The sequence below is a fragment of the Triplophysa rosa genome, linkage group LG6 (assembly GCF_024868665.1).
Source record: "Triplophysa rosa linkage group LG6, Trosa_1v2, whole genome shotgun sequence".
Taxonomy (NCBI): domain Eukaryota; kingdom Metazoa; phylum Chordata; class Actinopteri; order Cypriniformes; family Nemacheilidae; genus Triplophysa; species Triplophysa rosa.
In genome coordinates, this window is record NC_079895.1 from 26242862 (window position 1) to 26260194 (window position 17333).

General features: G+C 38.7%; 3 protein-coding genes across 6 annotated transcripts in view; 1 reads left to right on the plus strand and 2 right to left on the minus strand.

The window, feature by feature from the left end:
- dync1i2a (dynein, cytoplasmic 1, intermediate chain 2a) overlaps positions 1 to 6438 on the minus strand; it is a 28403-nt gene extending 21965 nt beyond the window's left edge. For both annotated transcript variants that reach the window (XM_057335840.1, XM_057335838.1), the window contains exons 1-6: positions 6184 to 6438; positions 6022 to 6099; positions 4895 to 5040; positions 2270 to 2381; positions 1285 to 1399; positions 363 to 453 (exon numbers count right to left, since the gene is read on the minus strand). In XM_057335840.1, the coding sequence (XP_057191823.1) occupies positions 363 to 453; positions 1285 to 1399; positions 2270 to 2381; positions 4895 to 5040; positions 6022 to 6099; positions 6184 to 6423 (782 nt within the window). In that variant the 5' untranslated portion in view covers positions 6424 to 6438. The remainder of the gene's footprint in view (positions 1 to 362; positions 454 to 1284; positions 1400 to 2269; positions 2382 to 4894; positions 5041 to 6021; positions 6100 to 6183) is intronic.
- Positions 6439 to 7521: 1083 nt separating this feature from the next.
- Positions 7522 to 14356, plus strand: pdk1 (pyruvate dehydrogenase kinase, isozyme 1). Its single transcript, XM_057335356.1, has 11 exons — positions 7522 to 8214; positions 8967 to 9108; positions 9188 to 9259; positions 9340 to 9524; positions 9679 to 9774; positions 10087 to 10164; positions 10255 to 10331; positions 10561 to 10659; positions 12545 to 12655; positions 12961 to 13074; positions 13536 to 14356. The coding sequence occupies exons 1-11, from the start codon at positions 8106 to 8108 to the stop codon at positions 13674 to 13676; spliced, it is 1224 nt and encodes a 407-aa protein (XP_057191339.1). The 5' UTR covers positions 7522 to 8105; the 3' UTR covers positions 13677 to 14356.
- Positions 14357 to 14466: 110 nt separating this feature from the next.
- The window catches only part of ppp1r9ala (protein phosphatase 1 regulatory subunit 9A-like A), a 37154-nt gene continuing 34287 nt past the window's right edge, over positions 14467 to 17333 (minus strand). For all 3 annotated transcript variants that reach the window (XM_057335353.1, XM_057335351.1, XM_057335352.1), the window contains 2 exons: positions 16301 to 16489; positions 14467 to 16060 (listed from right to left, as the gene is read on the minus strand). In XM_057335353.1, the coding sequence (XP_057191336.1) occupies positions 15902 to 16060; positions 16301 to 16489 (348 nt within the window). In that variant the 3' untranslated portion in view covers positions 14467 to 15901. The remainder of the gene's footprint in view (positions 16061 to 16300; positions 16490 to 17333) is intronic.

Genomic DNA, 17333 nt, shown 5'->3' on the forward strand with positions numbered 1-17333 from the left:
GAGAGAGAGAGAGAGAGAGAGAGGGAGAGAGAGAGAGAAGAGGAGGAGAGAGAGACGAGAGGAGAGGACAGAGGAGAGAGAGGAGGAACAGGGGGAGGAGAGAAGGACGAGAGGAGCAAGAGGACGAGTGAAAACGGAGGAAGAGGGGAGAGAGAGAGAGAGAGAGAGAGAGAGAGAGAGAGAGAGAGAGAGAGAGAGAGAGAGAGAGAGAGAGAGAGAGAGAGAGAGAGAGAGAGAGAGAGAGACAGAGAGAGAGAGAGACAGAGAGAGAGAGAGAGAGAGCGAGAGAGAGCGAGAGAGAGAGCGAGAGAGAGAGCGAGCGAGCGAGCGAGAGAGAGAGAGAGAGAGAGAGAGAGTTATACCGTGGTCCCGTGGCCCCGTCTCCTGAGTCTTGGCTCCCTGCTTCACTTGGAGTGCCCACAGATTTGGCCGTGGGAGACATGGGTGCCGGAACTAATAGAACATGTCAAACAACATGTCAGAACCAACTTGTTAGTGGATTGTTAGAGTCAAGGTGATTTTACTGGATGTATAAAGTCTGTTGTCATCAAGTTCACACAGATATATAACTTAATAGTGTTTTATAGATGATGTAATGATATTGTATTCATGTCTAAATGTTTTGTTTTATTTTATTAAATTATATGTGGCCTGCTTACCATATGTCAAATGCCATCAATGTGGTTTTATTATTATTTTGTAATCATCATTTTTTACATTAACAGTTATCTAGCTGGATAAAATGTTAGCCTATTTAATCAGCATACAATTAATGACAAGATAATAAAAGAAGCCTTTGTGTGCTTGACTACATTTTCAGTAGAGCCCAGTTCACATCAAATTTACTGTGGAGCATGTATGCCCCCTTGTGTTAGATCAGTGAAGTACACAAACACATTTGTTATTACCACTTTGTGTTCATTTTAGGGACAGGTGAAATACACATTCAAGCCAGACTTTTGCCTTCTAGGACAATGCATCATAATCAGCAAAGAACCGCACACAGCCAGAAACTCGTTTTTTAGTGTGATATTTATATCTTGCTAAATGTGAAATATTTGACATCAAGATAGACCAGCGGTTGAATGATAGCACAGAAAATATTGTAGAGCGACATGAAAAAAATGAGTGGAAAATACACGTAGGCTAGATTTTGAAGAATTTACAGTAAAAGAAAATTATAATCATATTATAATATATTCCTGAAATACAGTAAACGAGAAATATTCTTTTTTGATCTGCAACAGATGCATTAGATGTTCTGCGGGAGTGTTTGTGACCTACCGGCAGGCACATCCGGTGTGATGCCCATACTCTGTAACAGAGCATCAGCCTCTCTGCGCTTCTTCTCCAGGTCTGAATCATCCTGCACTGGAACGGCCTCCTTCTTCAGCTCAGCCTGACACGCACAAATCACAGTTAAACCAACTCAACTGCACGGGAAGAAAGACATCCTTTAAAACCAGCAATCAAACTATATTAACTTCAGTCAGATCTGATGAGCATCATCTACTGGGACAATAACTAATGCAGTCCGTATGTGTCTAATGCAAAACGAAAAATCGCACCCAGAATAAAAGTTTGCGTTTAGATAATGTATGTCTGTGTACTGTGCATGTAAGTTTTATATACTGTATATATTTAAGAAAAATATAAAAGTCAATAAATTTAAATTATATATAAATGCAAATATTTCCTAAATATATAAATGCATGTGTTTTGAAATAAATATGCACAGTACACCGACACGTATTATGTCAACAAACTTTTATTCTGGATGCGATTAATCGTAACAGCCCTAATCTTTCTCTTTTCTACATTTCACTTCGGCTGTAGTTTGTGAATTCTGGCTCATATTGGCCAGTTGTAAACCACATATAAATGAAAACTGACAATAGATCATTTGGTTTAATCTCCTGATATTTCGCTTTTAAGCATATTAGTCAAATACCTGAAAACTAAAATGACTGTGCGCTTATATTATCCGTATAAAGCCAACAAAATCTGTTTCTAATCTGAATCCAGTAGATTCAATGCAATAATATTATAACCACCATATTACTAAAATACTAAATACTAAAATTATTTCTAATTTCAATTGGCATTTGGACAACTTTGTTATTGCCAGGCTCTGAGCGCATTAACAAAAGTCAATTACACTAAAACAGTATATTCCCTCGGAATGGAAATTATGCATATGATGAAAAATTATGATGATTGTTTTGACCGTGTATTTAAAGCATTTACCAGACTGGTTGTCGTTTTTTACCTCTTTCTTCTTGCGTTCCTCCTCTTTTCTCTTTTTGTCCTCTCTGATTTGAGCCAGACGCTGTTTCTTTCGCTCAAGCTCAGCTTTCAGCTCGCTTTTATCCGACATGATGCTACAAACAAACAAAACACAGCAGTCAGGAGGTTATTTTGTATGTTTGGTACATTCCCTTTAGTAACAGCGCTCTGCAGATGATTGTTAATTTAGAAGTTTATGAACTCTGATACTGTATCATTCATCATTATTATTATTATCCAATAGGTTTGCTTAAGTGACCACACTGAATAGTTAAATGTACACGACAAAGACTGAAAAAATCTGAGACACATTCAAAGTCTATATAAAACAGCCAATTTAGACCTGCCTGTGACCACACAACGGTTACACTGTGCCATGACCAAAAGTTGGGCATATATGACATGGTGTATAATATATATGATATATGAAATGACTATATTGCTTCTGTCCTCCATATTTGGTCATTTTTTATGCCATAAATGATTATTAGTCACCCTTTATGTTTGTCACTAGGTTTTTGCAAATATTTAACTAATAGAAAGTATTAAAAAGTGCTTGTCAACCTTGACAACACAGTTTGTAATTATTTTAAAAAAGTACAATGCTTTTTCCATTTCCTGAAAAACAGCCAATTTGAACATACGAGGTTTCAGAAGGACAGCGAATGATACATAAACATAACAATGCATTTTATAAAGAGGGATGGCTATCAATAAGATTTATTCATAACACCACAAGCGTAGCATTGGAGCAAAACCTTTTTAACAATAAAGAAAGATCCATTTAATATGTGTTAATGTGAAGAACTCCACCTGTGGTTATTCTGTTGGGACATGAAGTTACTTGAAATACTAAAAACATTGACAGCAGTTGCTTAACATTTATAGCGAAATGGCACAGAAACCTTTTTTTTTTGACGTGATATTTATTTACGCATTACAAGTGTGGCCTAAGCATCCCAATAAGTCTTGGGAGTCACTGTATTGAAAATCATTACAGAATAAGCTCAGCATCCATAGACACCTTACAGCTAATTAATCATACATACAAAAAACCTCTATTTATAACTAATTTAATTTTTGAACACAGCCGTCTTTTATAACATTGCTATTTCTATTGACAGTCACAGCATTGCGTTTAGGAGGTTTAAGCACTAAGCTTCACGTCATGTCCATTGTAGTGAAATCACTGTAAGAGAGGGCCTTAAGTGGCTTATTTCCTTAGTTACATCCTCAGCAAACAGTTCAACATATCCAGAGAGAAACAAACAGAGACCCCCTCCACCTGCTCTCTGGACCCGTCTGTCGGCCCACCGTCTCAGCCACTTCAGACAGATTAACTGGATCACTTCAAGAGTCACATCGGTCTCTCTGCAGACCGCTCGAATCTGTTCTTTGTGTGCTGCCCGCACCTGACTCTCTCCACAGAGCAAAGCAGTAAGACAGCTCTCCAAACCTCTTAAATGAACAGCTTACAGTCAGTGTATAGTGCACTTGAAAACAAAGAACACCATAACCTGGCCAACATTTACACAGAAGATTAAAGAACTGCATCTTTTGCCTCCATCTGCTTCAGTCCCGATAGATACACTGACTGAAGCATGTGATGTCAGGAGGAGTTTACAGCATAATATAACCACTGTATTCACAAGAGACATTCGCTTGAAGATACACACGTTTTTACAGTTAGGTCAGAAGAAAAACGATTTGTGCTTCCAAAACATATAAGAGCAACATAAGAAACCATTTCAATGATCTTTGTCAACTCAAAGGAAATGCAGAAAGACAGTCTGCTTTTAGTATAGATGAATGAAACACTTTCTACTAACATCCTTTCTCAAGAGAAACCTGCAAACAAATATAAGATCGTTTCTTCGCTGTCAAAACCTTTATCTACTCTGAACCAACTGGTGTTAATGGGAATTTTAAGTGAATACACTTATGCAGAGTAACCACAGGTGCGGTTCATCACAGAAAGTTTAGGAAGTGTCTTCATTTAGTAACCTAACCTAACAAACATTTTGTTTTGCTTGAAACGTATGCTACTAATGTTATTTAATAAATGCTTCTTGCTTTGAAATATTTTACCTGATACCACTGCAGTATTTGTTGTTTAATAACATTTTCGGAAACTCGCAAGAAAAAAGGTACACATGAACACACTAACCTAGCTATGCCAATATAATAAGTATAATACATATCACAAATTTCAACTGAATTTATAAAAACTTAGTTTAAAAAACATTTGAACGCACACAGAGATCATCTCGTGGGAACATCAGCTATTGGTTTCTCTCTTTGAGCATTAGTGACAAAACTCACATATACACAGAGAACAACGAGTGCAACTGAGCATAAAGCCAAATTTTTCATGTACAATTCAAAACATTTATACGATTATACAAGCCAAACAGACAACACTAGCGACGGTGTTTATGTCAGATTTACTTCTGCCCTCTCACGGTAGAATCATACTACACACCCTGACATCACACACATACATTCAAAGATCTTCTTCAAAGAGCCACCCTGAATGATAAACCGCCGAGCTGTATTATTAATAGACGGGTAAAGTTCTCATTCATGATAAAGTATGTTTTTAACAGACCTGAGGGTGTATAACTGTCTGCTGAATCCGCTGCTTTTGTTACCACTGTTCAACTTCCGGGTGCGCAGCCGCAGAGACACGCCTGACGGGTGCCGGAGAGGATCAAACTGACGCAGCGTCAAAAATGCGGTTTTTCTTTTTTCCCCCTCAAAAATAAAATATTAAACCAGTAATCAAATGTTTTAAAATTCCAAAAAGGGTACATATTGTAGTACAATTTAAAATTAATCCCAGTTACATGGATTGGACATGATGCACGCTTTGAGCATCAATAATTGTTTGAAGAACTTTTGCAAAAGCTGTGAAATACTAGTTTTGAAAAGCTGACATGATATTGAGTTGACTTATTTGTGCCTTTATGCATTTAAAGAGATGTAAATTTAGCAGGTTTTCATATTAAGCGCATGTGTTTGAAAACGGCTTCAAACCGCTGTTGTAGACAGGTGTGTTTTTAAAATAATTATGGTATTGGTCAAATGTATTTTAACTTAGTTTATTTCAAGTGTTTTTGGGCAAGGAATCAGAGTCAACATATGACTGTATGCAGACACAGTTTATCCAGAGAGTGTATCCATAATCATAGTTTTTCATGATCATTGACAAAATCGTTATATTCTGATTATATTCCCCTAACCTGTATCCAAACCACTACATATCATAAGCACAATAAATATGAAGAAATAGATTCTTATGTCTCAAAGATGGTAAGTAGCATTAAGAGAAAAACTACTTCACAACTGTCCACAATCTATGACGGTTATCTTTTTAGTAGGTTTTCCTGTCTTAGTTCCCAGGTCTCCTATCTTTTTTAAAACATCTATGCCATCTTTGACAAAGCCAAAGGCAACATGTTTAAAGTCTAAATGCTCTGCTTTTCTGAGGGTAATGAAGAACTGAGAGGTGTTGGTCTCTCTTCCACGATTGGCCATGGACAGCAGCCCTGGGCCCGGTTGCATAAAGCACCTTAAGTGTAATTTTCCCTTAAGTGTGTCCTTAAGTATACCTTAAGTTTTACTAAGTTATTCTCCTATTGTCTTTGGTAAAGGAAAATCACCCCTTAAGTGTCATACTTAAGGGAAAAACTTAAGGTGCTTTATGCAACCAGGGCCTGGCCCTGTGTGCTTCACCTCAAAGTTCTCATCTTCAAATTTCACACCATAGATGGATTTTCCCCCCATTCCATCATGGTTGGTGATATCACCCCCCTATAAGAAAGCAGAACATTAAGGCACATTTGAATGTAAAAGTATTAATATGCGTAAACATTCTATGTAACAGTATATTTTTACATGACACATAAAGTCGGGAACAATCCTGTGGAAAACCGAGTTGTGGAAACCAAAGCCCTTTTCTCCAGTGCACAGAGCTCTGAAGTTTTCAGATGTTTTTGGAACAATATGAGAGAAAAGCTCCATTGTGATCCGTCCGAATGGCTCATCATCTACAGCAATGCTAAAGTACACCACAGGGTTGGTCTCTCTCGAATGTCCCTCAGCTATGGACATCTGTGAGAAGTCTGCCTGCGACATTCGACTCTGGCAGTCTGTGAAAGTTTGTGTGAAGGTCTTGGACTGATCTTGAGTCCTAAACTTCGCTGCAAATTGTTCTACTTTAGCATCTCCGTCTGTTTGTGGGGAATATATTTACATGCATGTCATACATAACTCTCAAACAAGACCAATGGCAAACAAGACATTTAACAAAATGGTGAGGACTACAAAATATAACTTGATAAATTAGATTAGATTCAACTTTATTGTCATTGCACATGTACAAGTACAAGGCAACGAAATGTGACCTCTGCATTTAACCCATCCAGAGAGTAGTGACCACACGCACAGCAAGTGGTGACCACACGTACCCCCGGAGCAGTGGGCAGCTATCACTGCAGCGCCCGGGGAGCAAGTGGGGGTAAGGTGCCTTGCTCAAGGGCACCTCAGCTGTTACCTGCCGGCCCTGGTCAGCTTTACCAATCAGAGCGTTTCGGAAGGAGGGACTTTTATATAAACCGGAAAAAATCCAGTCGAATGAGAGAAGAGGGACATCGGTGAACAATAGACTTGAAATATGTGAAATATAAAGCGTTTTTTGAAACTAGAAACATGAACATTCACTGTTAAACACCCAAAAGCATAATCAAAGCTTCAAAAACAGCAAAAGAATGGCCCCTTTAACAAACACACATTTCACTATCAAATCTGACGTTTACGAAGTATTTGTGAATCCGAAGTAAAGTTTTCGGGAAGGTCTGTTTTACACGCAAATTACTCAAAATCTACACATATTTAGGAATGTTTCATGAATGAGGCCCATTGTTAGTATATTGAAATTCGTGCTCTTCAGAAATTGCCAGGAAAGCTATTCAGGGAGATCTTTTCACATAGCGAGAGAGAGATTAGGCTTGGTCGACTCGATGCGGCGCCGCAAGATCCGACAAGCAGATGACATCAAAGTACCGCGAGAGCCATTCGAAAACCCATAAAATGTTTGGTTTATAATCCCTCTCGCGGTACTTTGATGTCATCTGCCTGTCGGATCTTGTGGCGCCGCATCATGGTAATGCGTACCACTGCCACTGGTGTAACCAATCAGCAGAGCCACACAAAAGACACGTGATCAAACAATGCCATAATACGGAAGTAAAACAGAAGTGGATGCTCTTTGCCTTGTTGAGTAATCTTTGTACGTGCAGTGTTATCACGAGTCACATGTATTTAGCAGCCTTTGATAATAAGTAAAAGAAACACCCGAGAGATTACTTCATTCTTCCGTGTTTGCTGTACCTGGACATCTGTCGGTGTTTAGAGGTTTGTGGATAGTGAGCAGTGTGTCGATGCGATAGGAGGCCCAATGTGCGCTGACGTCTCTCATAAACACATGCTGCTGTTGTGTTTATCAGTCATCGTGCACACGCACCACGTAACGTTAGTTCGACAGAATTACCTACACGATTAAATACTATCTTTAATGTTTGCAGTTACATTATTCGGAAACAGACGCGTGAATGCGCATTTCAGACAGCTCTGAATCATCATTGATTTCAAATGAGTGAAGCTCTGCACGTGCCAGTCGTGACATTTATCTTTTGAAAACGAGAAACAAGAACACACAGTCTACTGCTGATCGCCTCGTGGACAGGCAGAAATGATAGAAACCCCCACATGACACTTCATGACAGCTTGTCTGGATTTTCTGGGAAAACACTGCAAACATGAGGATTTTCAGGACGTTGATGAGCACCGCCTTCATCTCCAAGCAAATCGATTTTTACTCCAGATTTTCACCTTCTCCTCTCTCTATGAAACAGTTCATAGATTTTGGTAAGTCATTTAATGTTGGAATCAACACAGTATGATAACAATTAATTTAATAAAAGAAAAGAATTGAGTGTACTAAAAGTACCATGGCACAGTAAGAGATTCCGTGGTACCATCTCCAAAGATGCATGATAATACCATGAAACAAATAGCTCCAACTTAAAGAAGAATAGAATGAAATAGAATACAAATTTTGTACAAAAGTCTACAGTGAGGGTACCCATACTATATCATGTTATTCACCACACATTAGGGATGTAACGATTCACTCGCGATGCGATTCACGATTCTGATCTCGCGATTTTGATTTAATCGCGATTTTTTAAAGGAAAAATTTAAATGAACAACTGCCCTTTTATTATTTCTCTAATGCTGCACAATTCTTTGTAAAATACAAATATATTTTATGTCAAATAACAAAACTAAATTGCAGTTTTAAAACAAATTCCAAATAATAAATAAAAAATAAATAATAATACAAAAGTCTCTTTAATATAAACAAACTAAGACTTTGTGCTTTTCCTAACTTTTACTTTTTTAAGAAATATCAGCATATCCACGTTTACCAAGTTGGCAGAAAAACAGCGGCCGTTGCTGTTCAAAATATGTACTGCGATTTTTATAACGTCTCAACCGTCACATTATAATTGATTTTCAACCGGCTCGCGGTGAATCGTTACATCCCTACCACACATAGAACCTTTTTCATAACCATGGTACATTCAACCGTGGATGACTTCTCTTTTCATCCCCAGGTTCAGAGAATGCCTGTGAGAAAACATCCTTCACGTTTCTGAGACAGGAGCTGCCCGTCCGGCTGGCAAATATCATGAAGGAAATCGATTTATTACCCGATAACCTGCTGAGGACTCCATCAGTGCGTCTGGTGCAGAGCTGGTCAGTGTCAGCATGTTCATGAACATTTCAATGCATGCGTCGCGAACCACGTTCTTCACTTGTGTCGCATCTCTCGCAGGTACATGCAAAGTTTCCAGGATATTCTTGAGTTCAAGGACAGGGATATTGATGATGAAAAGGTCACGAATGAGTAAGAGAAGCAACACCACCCCTATTCCTACCCGTCCAAGCAAACGCACACCCATCTCATTACTCATCTGTTGTTTTTAGCTTCACACAAGCTGTGATTAAGATCAGGAACCGACACAATGACGTGGTGCCCACCATGGCTCAAGGTGTGGTGGAGTTTAAAGAGACCTACGGTACCGACCCCATCACCAGCCAGAACATGCAGTATTTTCTGGATCGGTTCTATATGAGCAGGATTTCCATCCGAATGCTCCTCAACCAGCACAGTGAGACACATTTATCTTCTTTTACAGTGTTCTTTTAATGGTGTTTGTTTACAGTGTGTTGTTTCCACGGCGACCTGACAGTCAATGATGATTTCTGAACCGGAAATCAATACCCGATCACGTTTTAACCCCATGTTTGCTTGTGTGTTTTCAGCTCTTCTGTTTGGAGGAAATGTGCGTGTGAATCCCGCTCATCCCAAACAGATCGGCGGCATTGACCCCAGCTGTCACGTCACCGATGTGTTGAAAGGTAACAGTAGTCTTTCATGCTCTTTTTACATTTAGCTATAATAACAGATCCCTTTTTTATTAGTGCTGCTTTTTTCTGTGAAGACGAGATATTTTGAGAAATGTCTTTGTGGTTTCGTGTTCGTGCAATGGAAGTTAATTGGGGCCAGTGTGGTTTGGTGATCAACATTCTTCGTAATATCGTCTTTTGTGTTCTGCAGAAAAAAGACACGGGGGTGAATAAATTGCAAAAGAATTTAGATTTTTGCCTGAACTTTCCCTTAAAGATGCATTGAATACAAGTGTTCATTTTTTCCTGTTGTTGTTTTTTTAGATGCCTATGAGAATGCCCGAAACTTGTGTGACAGGTATTATATGAACTCACCTGAGCTTGTACTGGAGGAATTCAATGGTAACCTTTGCACGTACAAGTGGTCACGTGTGTGAAGTCATGTGACCTCCGCTTTCCGTGTGACTGTTGTTTCTCGTGTTTGTTTTGCAGTTAAAGGACCTGAGAAACCCACTACTGTGGTTTACGTGCCCTCTCATTTGTATCACATGGTATTTGAGCTCTTTAAGGTGGCGTACATCATTTCTCACCTCCGTTATTTGAGAATTATTTCACAGCACGGTGGTTGTTTTCATGTAAACCGGATTTTTACTGTACAAAAATAGCATGGGAAAGTATACACATTCCGTTTGAGTCATAAATGCATGATTTTAAAGATGTGACGTGATATTAAATCTAGGACAGACTGAATTTGTAGCAGCGGTGCTGGGATATAAATATACACTGTGACTCCTGCAGAATGCCATGCGCGCTACCATGGAACTTCACGAAGATGCCATGCACTATCCACCGGTACATGTGAGGATCGCTCTCGGAGACGAAGACCTGACCGTTAAGGTATGGACAGACGGGTTCAGAAGTCTTCAAAGCTGAGAACAGCCGGCTGAATTCTTGGTGTTTATACTGTATGCGCTCAGCTATTGCGTAAGTCTTTTTGTCAGCTGAACCCCTGTGACCCAAGTCCTTTAACTTAAAGTACCCCCTGAGAGGTACTCCCCCTGAGGAAGTAAATATTTCATTCATTTAATAGCACATTTGCGTGTTTAAAGTCCCCATCGTTTTTACTTCTGTGTTTTGACGCATTTCCGAGTGAAATGGAATTTCTAATGAGAAAAATAGCGGGCGTGGCTTTTGTCTTTCTCTGCGATTTGATGTAGAAAAACAGCCGTTGCATTTTGAAACGGAACAGGCAGCAGACTGACAGTTGAAGGGGAGGAGTTAATGGATGCCCAGCCCAAGCCGTCTAACATACGTATGTCATTTAAGATGGCTAGTCATTGGAATGAAGTGCATTTTCAGATTTTAACTGAAGATTATGAGGGCACACGCATTTTAAAAAGAGAACGACCCACATTGATAAACTATTTACAATTAGCGCTGCAATATTTTATTAAAAATAGGCATTGTCATTTTTAATTTCACTAGGACTTTCTGTTTTGAGGTGTTTGTTAGTAGTATTTTACATAACTGTTGTTCTTTCTAAACATTTATTTGTAATTTAAAAATGTTCAAAGTGATGAAAAGGGCTGCAGCTATCGATTATTTTTAGTAATCGCGCATTCTACTGATTTTTCCATCGATTAATCGGGTATTCGGATAATAAATACATTTTCTTTATTAAAGAGCAATACTAAATATACAAGAGAAAATAAGACAGGTCTCTTAAAATGAACAACTAATTTGTTTCCTTTTTTAGAAAAAATATCATTTTTATTGCTGAAATTGCATACATTAATATCTGTGAAAAGTTAACCCATTTAATACATTACATTGCCATATTACATTCAAAATGCAATATAATACAAATGTATAAATAAGAAACATTAATAAAAATAGAAATAATAATTTCAAAGGTAAACAACTAACTTCAGCTTATGCATGATGCTTTTAGTTTCTTTTTTCTTACTATTAAATAGTAATATATTTGTCCACATAAAATACCGAGTTAACCAGACTTTTATTTTGGCAGGTCGTCGGAAGACGCTTATTTTTTTAGTGTGTGTCTATTTCACGAACATTATATTGTTTGAGTGAAGAAACAAACTCTCAGAGCAACTCTGGAGATGAAGTCCATGTGTTCATGTCCTCATAAAGCGCAGACGCAGACAAATTCATGAGCATCACGTGTGTTGTATGTTAAACTGTGCAGTTCATTCACTCAGACACGCAGAACAGACAGATGACATGTGTAAATAACAGGATTCGACCTCCACTAGTCCGAATCTAGTTTGATGGACTCAATGCAGCCGGAAAACAAGTTTCACTCGCAAACTAGACTAAAACTAAGTAAAATAGCAGTTCACCATTTCAATAAGCTATCAGTTAGTTATTTATCAGCATGAGAAACACGTGTGAGCGTGTGAACAGACTCAAATGCGTGTGTCTCGCGGTGAATGCGTGATAGAGTTTAGCGGGCTGTGCGTTAAATGGATTAAACAAAAATTGCCTCGATGATTTTTTGTATTCGAATTACTCGAGTAACTCGAGGAATCGTTTCAGCCGGTATGTGCACTGGTAGACGTGTACCTCACAAACCCCCTGCAATTCCCCCATGAACCACCAGGGGTTCGCGAACCCCAGTTTGGGAAACCCTGGCATAAGTCAAAGAAACCCACAGATTCTGACTAACCTCCTGATGTTCTAGATCAATCATTTAGATCAAGCCCAATGTAATGTGATGCTCCATCACAGGCTCAAATCTGAGTGTGCTGTTGTCTCATAGGTCAGTGATCGCGGGGGAGGAGTTCCACTGAGGAAGATTGACAGGTTGTTTACATACACCTACTCTACGGCCCCTCGTCCTCAGATGGACACGTCTCGAGCCACACCTCTGGTCTGTATCACACTCCAAATAAGTGCTTGGAATGGTCATAGTACTAAGATGTTAGGAGTTGAAAGCAGTACCGTTAAAATGTTGTGTGATTTTCAGTGCCAATTTTCATACCACCACAAAAACGTATACACTTTTATACACATCTTAAGTAAAGGTAGTTGGTTAAATGTAAGTTTGAGTAGAGGAGTTTACTGTTTATGTTGGTCCTTCCTTTATAAAGAAGCAGTAAAGTTGACAGTTATTGTGTGACTGAGCTGAAGATGTTTGCTGTGATGTGATTGTGTGTTTTGTTCTCGGGCTCTTAGGCTGGTTTTGGTTACGGGCTGCCCATCTCCAGACTCTACGCCAGGTATTTCCAAGGAGATCTAAAGCTCCACTCCATGGAGGGATACGGTACCGATGCTGTCATATACATCAGAGTGAGTCATTCTATCGGTCTTTATGGAGAAAATCTCCAACCATAATCTGTTTTCAAATGCACAATCATGTCAAAAATAATACAAACAGAACTGGATCTTAGCACTGGCACCCAAAATGCTGAAAATAGGTTCACAATTTGTGCAGTAGATAAAAGGTTTTGTTAGTCTGAAAACAGTATCTGTAATCGGATTTTTGGGGTTTTAATTTTCTGGTTTAACTTATCTAAAAACGTAACGCAGACCTCTGCCAAGAATTAATACATTGATATTATTATAAAATAATTTGTTATATTATAACCAAACACAGACCGGAAGTTATTTTCGCCCCAGGTGTGCAAAGTGAGACTTGAATTGAAGAACGGATCCTCTTGATCCTTAAATATACTAGCTCAGATGACTAGCTGTTTTTATTATTTTTATCTAGAATTATTCTAATATAACTGCTGTTCATCTGTTTGAAGGCTTTGTCCACAGAGTCCATCGAAAGGCTTCCGGTGTACAATAAATCTGCATGGAAACACTATAAGAGCATCCACGAGGCGGATGACTGGTGTGTTCCCAGTAAAGAACCCAAGGACATGACGACCTTTCGCAGCTTTTAGTCTCCCGTGCAGCTCAACGATGCTCTGGGTTTGCACCCCCGAGTTTCCCGTACAGCTTCTCCATCAATGCAGATCCAGAACTGACAGAATGAACAGATTTCACCACCCGCTCATGATATAGATCACCTACGGAAATGAGTAACGAGAGTCCGGGCTCTGAACGATGGAATACGTCACGCGTGGACATGCTACGTCTCAAGACGCGTGTTTGCAGGGATGTAAACTGCACTGGGTGGCAGTATTATACAGTAAGTTAGCACAGGCGTTGCTAGTGCCATGCTCAGTTATTTGGATGAGTTTTACTTTAAGAGTGTGCCAGTATAAGCTTTCTTGATGTAAGATTCTTATATTTAGATAGAAAAGAAGTGAGTGTAATTTACTTGTCTGGCATCATAAGAGACGTGTTCGTTTTGGAGTGTTTCACATTGTTGACAGTGATCATTCCACATGCCGTCCCACGTATAACCAATTCTGTTTCTTGTATAAAATAAGAGTTTAAAGAATTGTTCTTCACAAATCATTCTATGCTACTGAAATGTTATCTTGTTAACCAGTGTTTCGGGCCATTAACTGACAAAAAACAGAACAAATGCATGTAAACAGAAATTGTGTGCTGCTTTTGTGTGACCATTGTGAAACTCATCCTGAATGTGTTAATAAAGGATTTAGAGTGCAGTGTCGCAGCGCCATCTAGTGAAGAGTGGCGGTAATGCAGTTTTCTAATGCTATTACATTTGGGCCCACCTCAACTTCACCCAAAAATGAAAATTCTGTCATTTCCTCACCTTCGAGTTGTTCCAAATCTGTATACATTTCTTTGTTCTGATGAACACAGAGAAAGATATTTGGAAGAATTATTATAACCAAACAGATCTTGACTCCCATCGTAGGAAAATACATTTTTAAGAATGTAGGACAGCAAACTTGAAGGCGAGTAAATGACAGTTTTCATTTTTGGGTGAAGTATCCCTTTAAATTATTCTATTTTGGAATATTTGAGAAACTTGTAAAAAAATCGCATTCAATGTTTTGTTACAGAGTAAAAAGCATTTATTTTGCAGCTTATACATTTTGTAGCAGCTAGAAAGTTTGATTTAAGTCTTAAAAATCAGCCATTTTACACAGTGGAAAATTATATCGTGACCACAGGACATAAAATCATGATGACATAAGCAAAGATCGAGTCTGTTTTTAAAACAAACGTACAATCAGATGATAATCCCTTAATTTATTACACCCTCAGAGAAATACAATTCTGGTCACAGTTACTGATAAAACTATGCCAGCATATTTGTGATCAATCATAACCGTCCAAATACAAACACCACATCAATGTGTTCTCGTGAACTCTTCACGAGTTTTACTCTGCATCTTAGAATTAGCAAAATAGTTTTAACCAGTGAGCTATTCTACTTAGTAGAACATGTACAAAAGTTAGATTCATGTTTTTCCTTAAAGATATTCTAATAGATGTATATAAAACATTTTATTTGTACATTTATAAACCGTGCCCCATCTAGTTTTAGTAAAAATATAGTGCTCGTATAACTGTACAAGGTTCCACAGGCCAAAAGAAGTTTTAAAATAAAATATAAACTATTTTAAAAGCACTATCCATGCCACCATATTAGCGGCAAAGTTGTGAAAATTTGCGCTTGACTACATTTTTCCATAAAAATAGCACGATTTTATAGCCCCTATAGTGGTTGTGTCATAAAATACAATTAAAACTAATAAATTTTTGGTCTGCTATGGATTGGACAGATGTAAAATCCAAACCATTTTCTTATACGCTAGTCTAATAAACTAAAAAAAAAAGAATAATAAAATAAAACTCTTACCCAGAAGGCAATGGGACCAAACTGATGGACACGGTCAGTAAACATTGTTCTTAGCAAACTCACAGGCGCTAACCAAACACATACGGTCAAAAACTTTGTGCTGGAATGAGAGTGGTTATAAAGACGGACATGTCAAACCCATAAGCCGTTCAATAGTGGTCAGGACGCGTGTATTCAAACATAAATCACTTCATAAGGAGCTTCATGAATGATTCTGATCAGGTTTTTGATCATTTACTGACCGCTGACTGAGTATTTGTATTGGAAGTACAGTGTTGATTTAGTCGTTGAATTTCATGTATGGGTGAAGCAGGGCTGGAGTGTGTCATACAGTAATGTGATGTGAAGAGAGACGAATGTGACATGCACTGATTCTGAACATCATCAGCATAACGAGTCAGTGCTGGCGGGTAGCCGTCCGCTCCGTCTGGCCTCTTTATCTCGCTTCTCACGCTGTTTATCCAGCTTCTCCTGAGCCTTCTTCATCTCCTTCAGTTTCTTCTTGATGGTGGCGCGGTCGTTCTGACTGGACACACCCAGAGCCTGCACAAGACGTTTTCAAAAGTCACAATGACTGGAATATACACATACACGGATGTATACAATGCTATAGACGTAATTCAAGTAAGTATTAAAAGGCACTACACTGCAGCTTTAAGTGTAAATGATCATTGTGATATTTAGCAACTTGACACAATATAATAAAAAACACCTAATGTAACTAAAGTATATACTGTAGTTTTTTAAGCTTAGCCATAACTGTAAGTGCAAAGCTCCGCCCACCTTGAGTCTGTCACTGTCCAGGTTCAGCAGCTGCTGTCCGTCGATGGACTGCGTGGTGAACTCGGGTGTGTACTGATCCATATTCATCCCCATCAGCCAATGACACACCTGCTGAGACGTCCAATCAGAGACCGGACGATTCTGCCACTGATAGTCCTTTCCTGTAGAGCACGGCTCCTCATCCAGCATCTAACACACACAGAGATATGTCTCACTGTATCGATGAGGAACATCTAAAATTCCCGACTTCTTTAGACCAGGATAATGATGCTTGCTATTCCAAACCCTACCCATACACCCCAACCTCACAAAAGTGTAGTTTTAACACAAAATGATCATGTAAATAATTCAATTTTAAAAAGTTTAAAGGGGTCATATGACACGGCTAAAACGAATATTATTGTTTGTTTTAGATGTAATGCAATGTTTATACACGATTTAAGGTTCAAAAACGTTGTATTTTCCGCGCAGATTTTTTATAAAGCTCATGGCTCTGAAAAGCGAGGTGTGCTATGATTGGCCAGTTAACCAGTGCGCAGTGATTGGTGGAATACTGCAAGCGTGTGAGGGAAATGTCACGTCTCTTACCATATTTGGAACATCAGGTTCCTCTTCAGTTGTACTGACAGGTACGCCCACCTTACTTGAGTATACATTTGGGCGGTCTTAGTCAAATCAGACCACGGACTGATGTAGATTTGTGGGGGTGTGGCTACACGAGGTGTTTCAGGCAGGTCTGGGTGAGCGTTCGCTTTTACATAGAATGACTCTTTTGTTCCCACACTTTCATTTTTGTAATTTGTGTCTAATACATGCATGGGCAACTTATAACACACCAAAGACCCAGAAAAACACGTATTCGCACCATATGACCCCTTTAACACAAAAAGATTGTGAAATAAACCATAGTCAAGTAATTCACAAAGAAAAACACAAATGACGCACAAAAACAATCCTCTTTGGCGTGTTAAACAAACACTTTATAAAAATACAAAGAAACCTCAAGATTCGGTAATTGCCACCATAGACAATC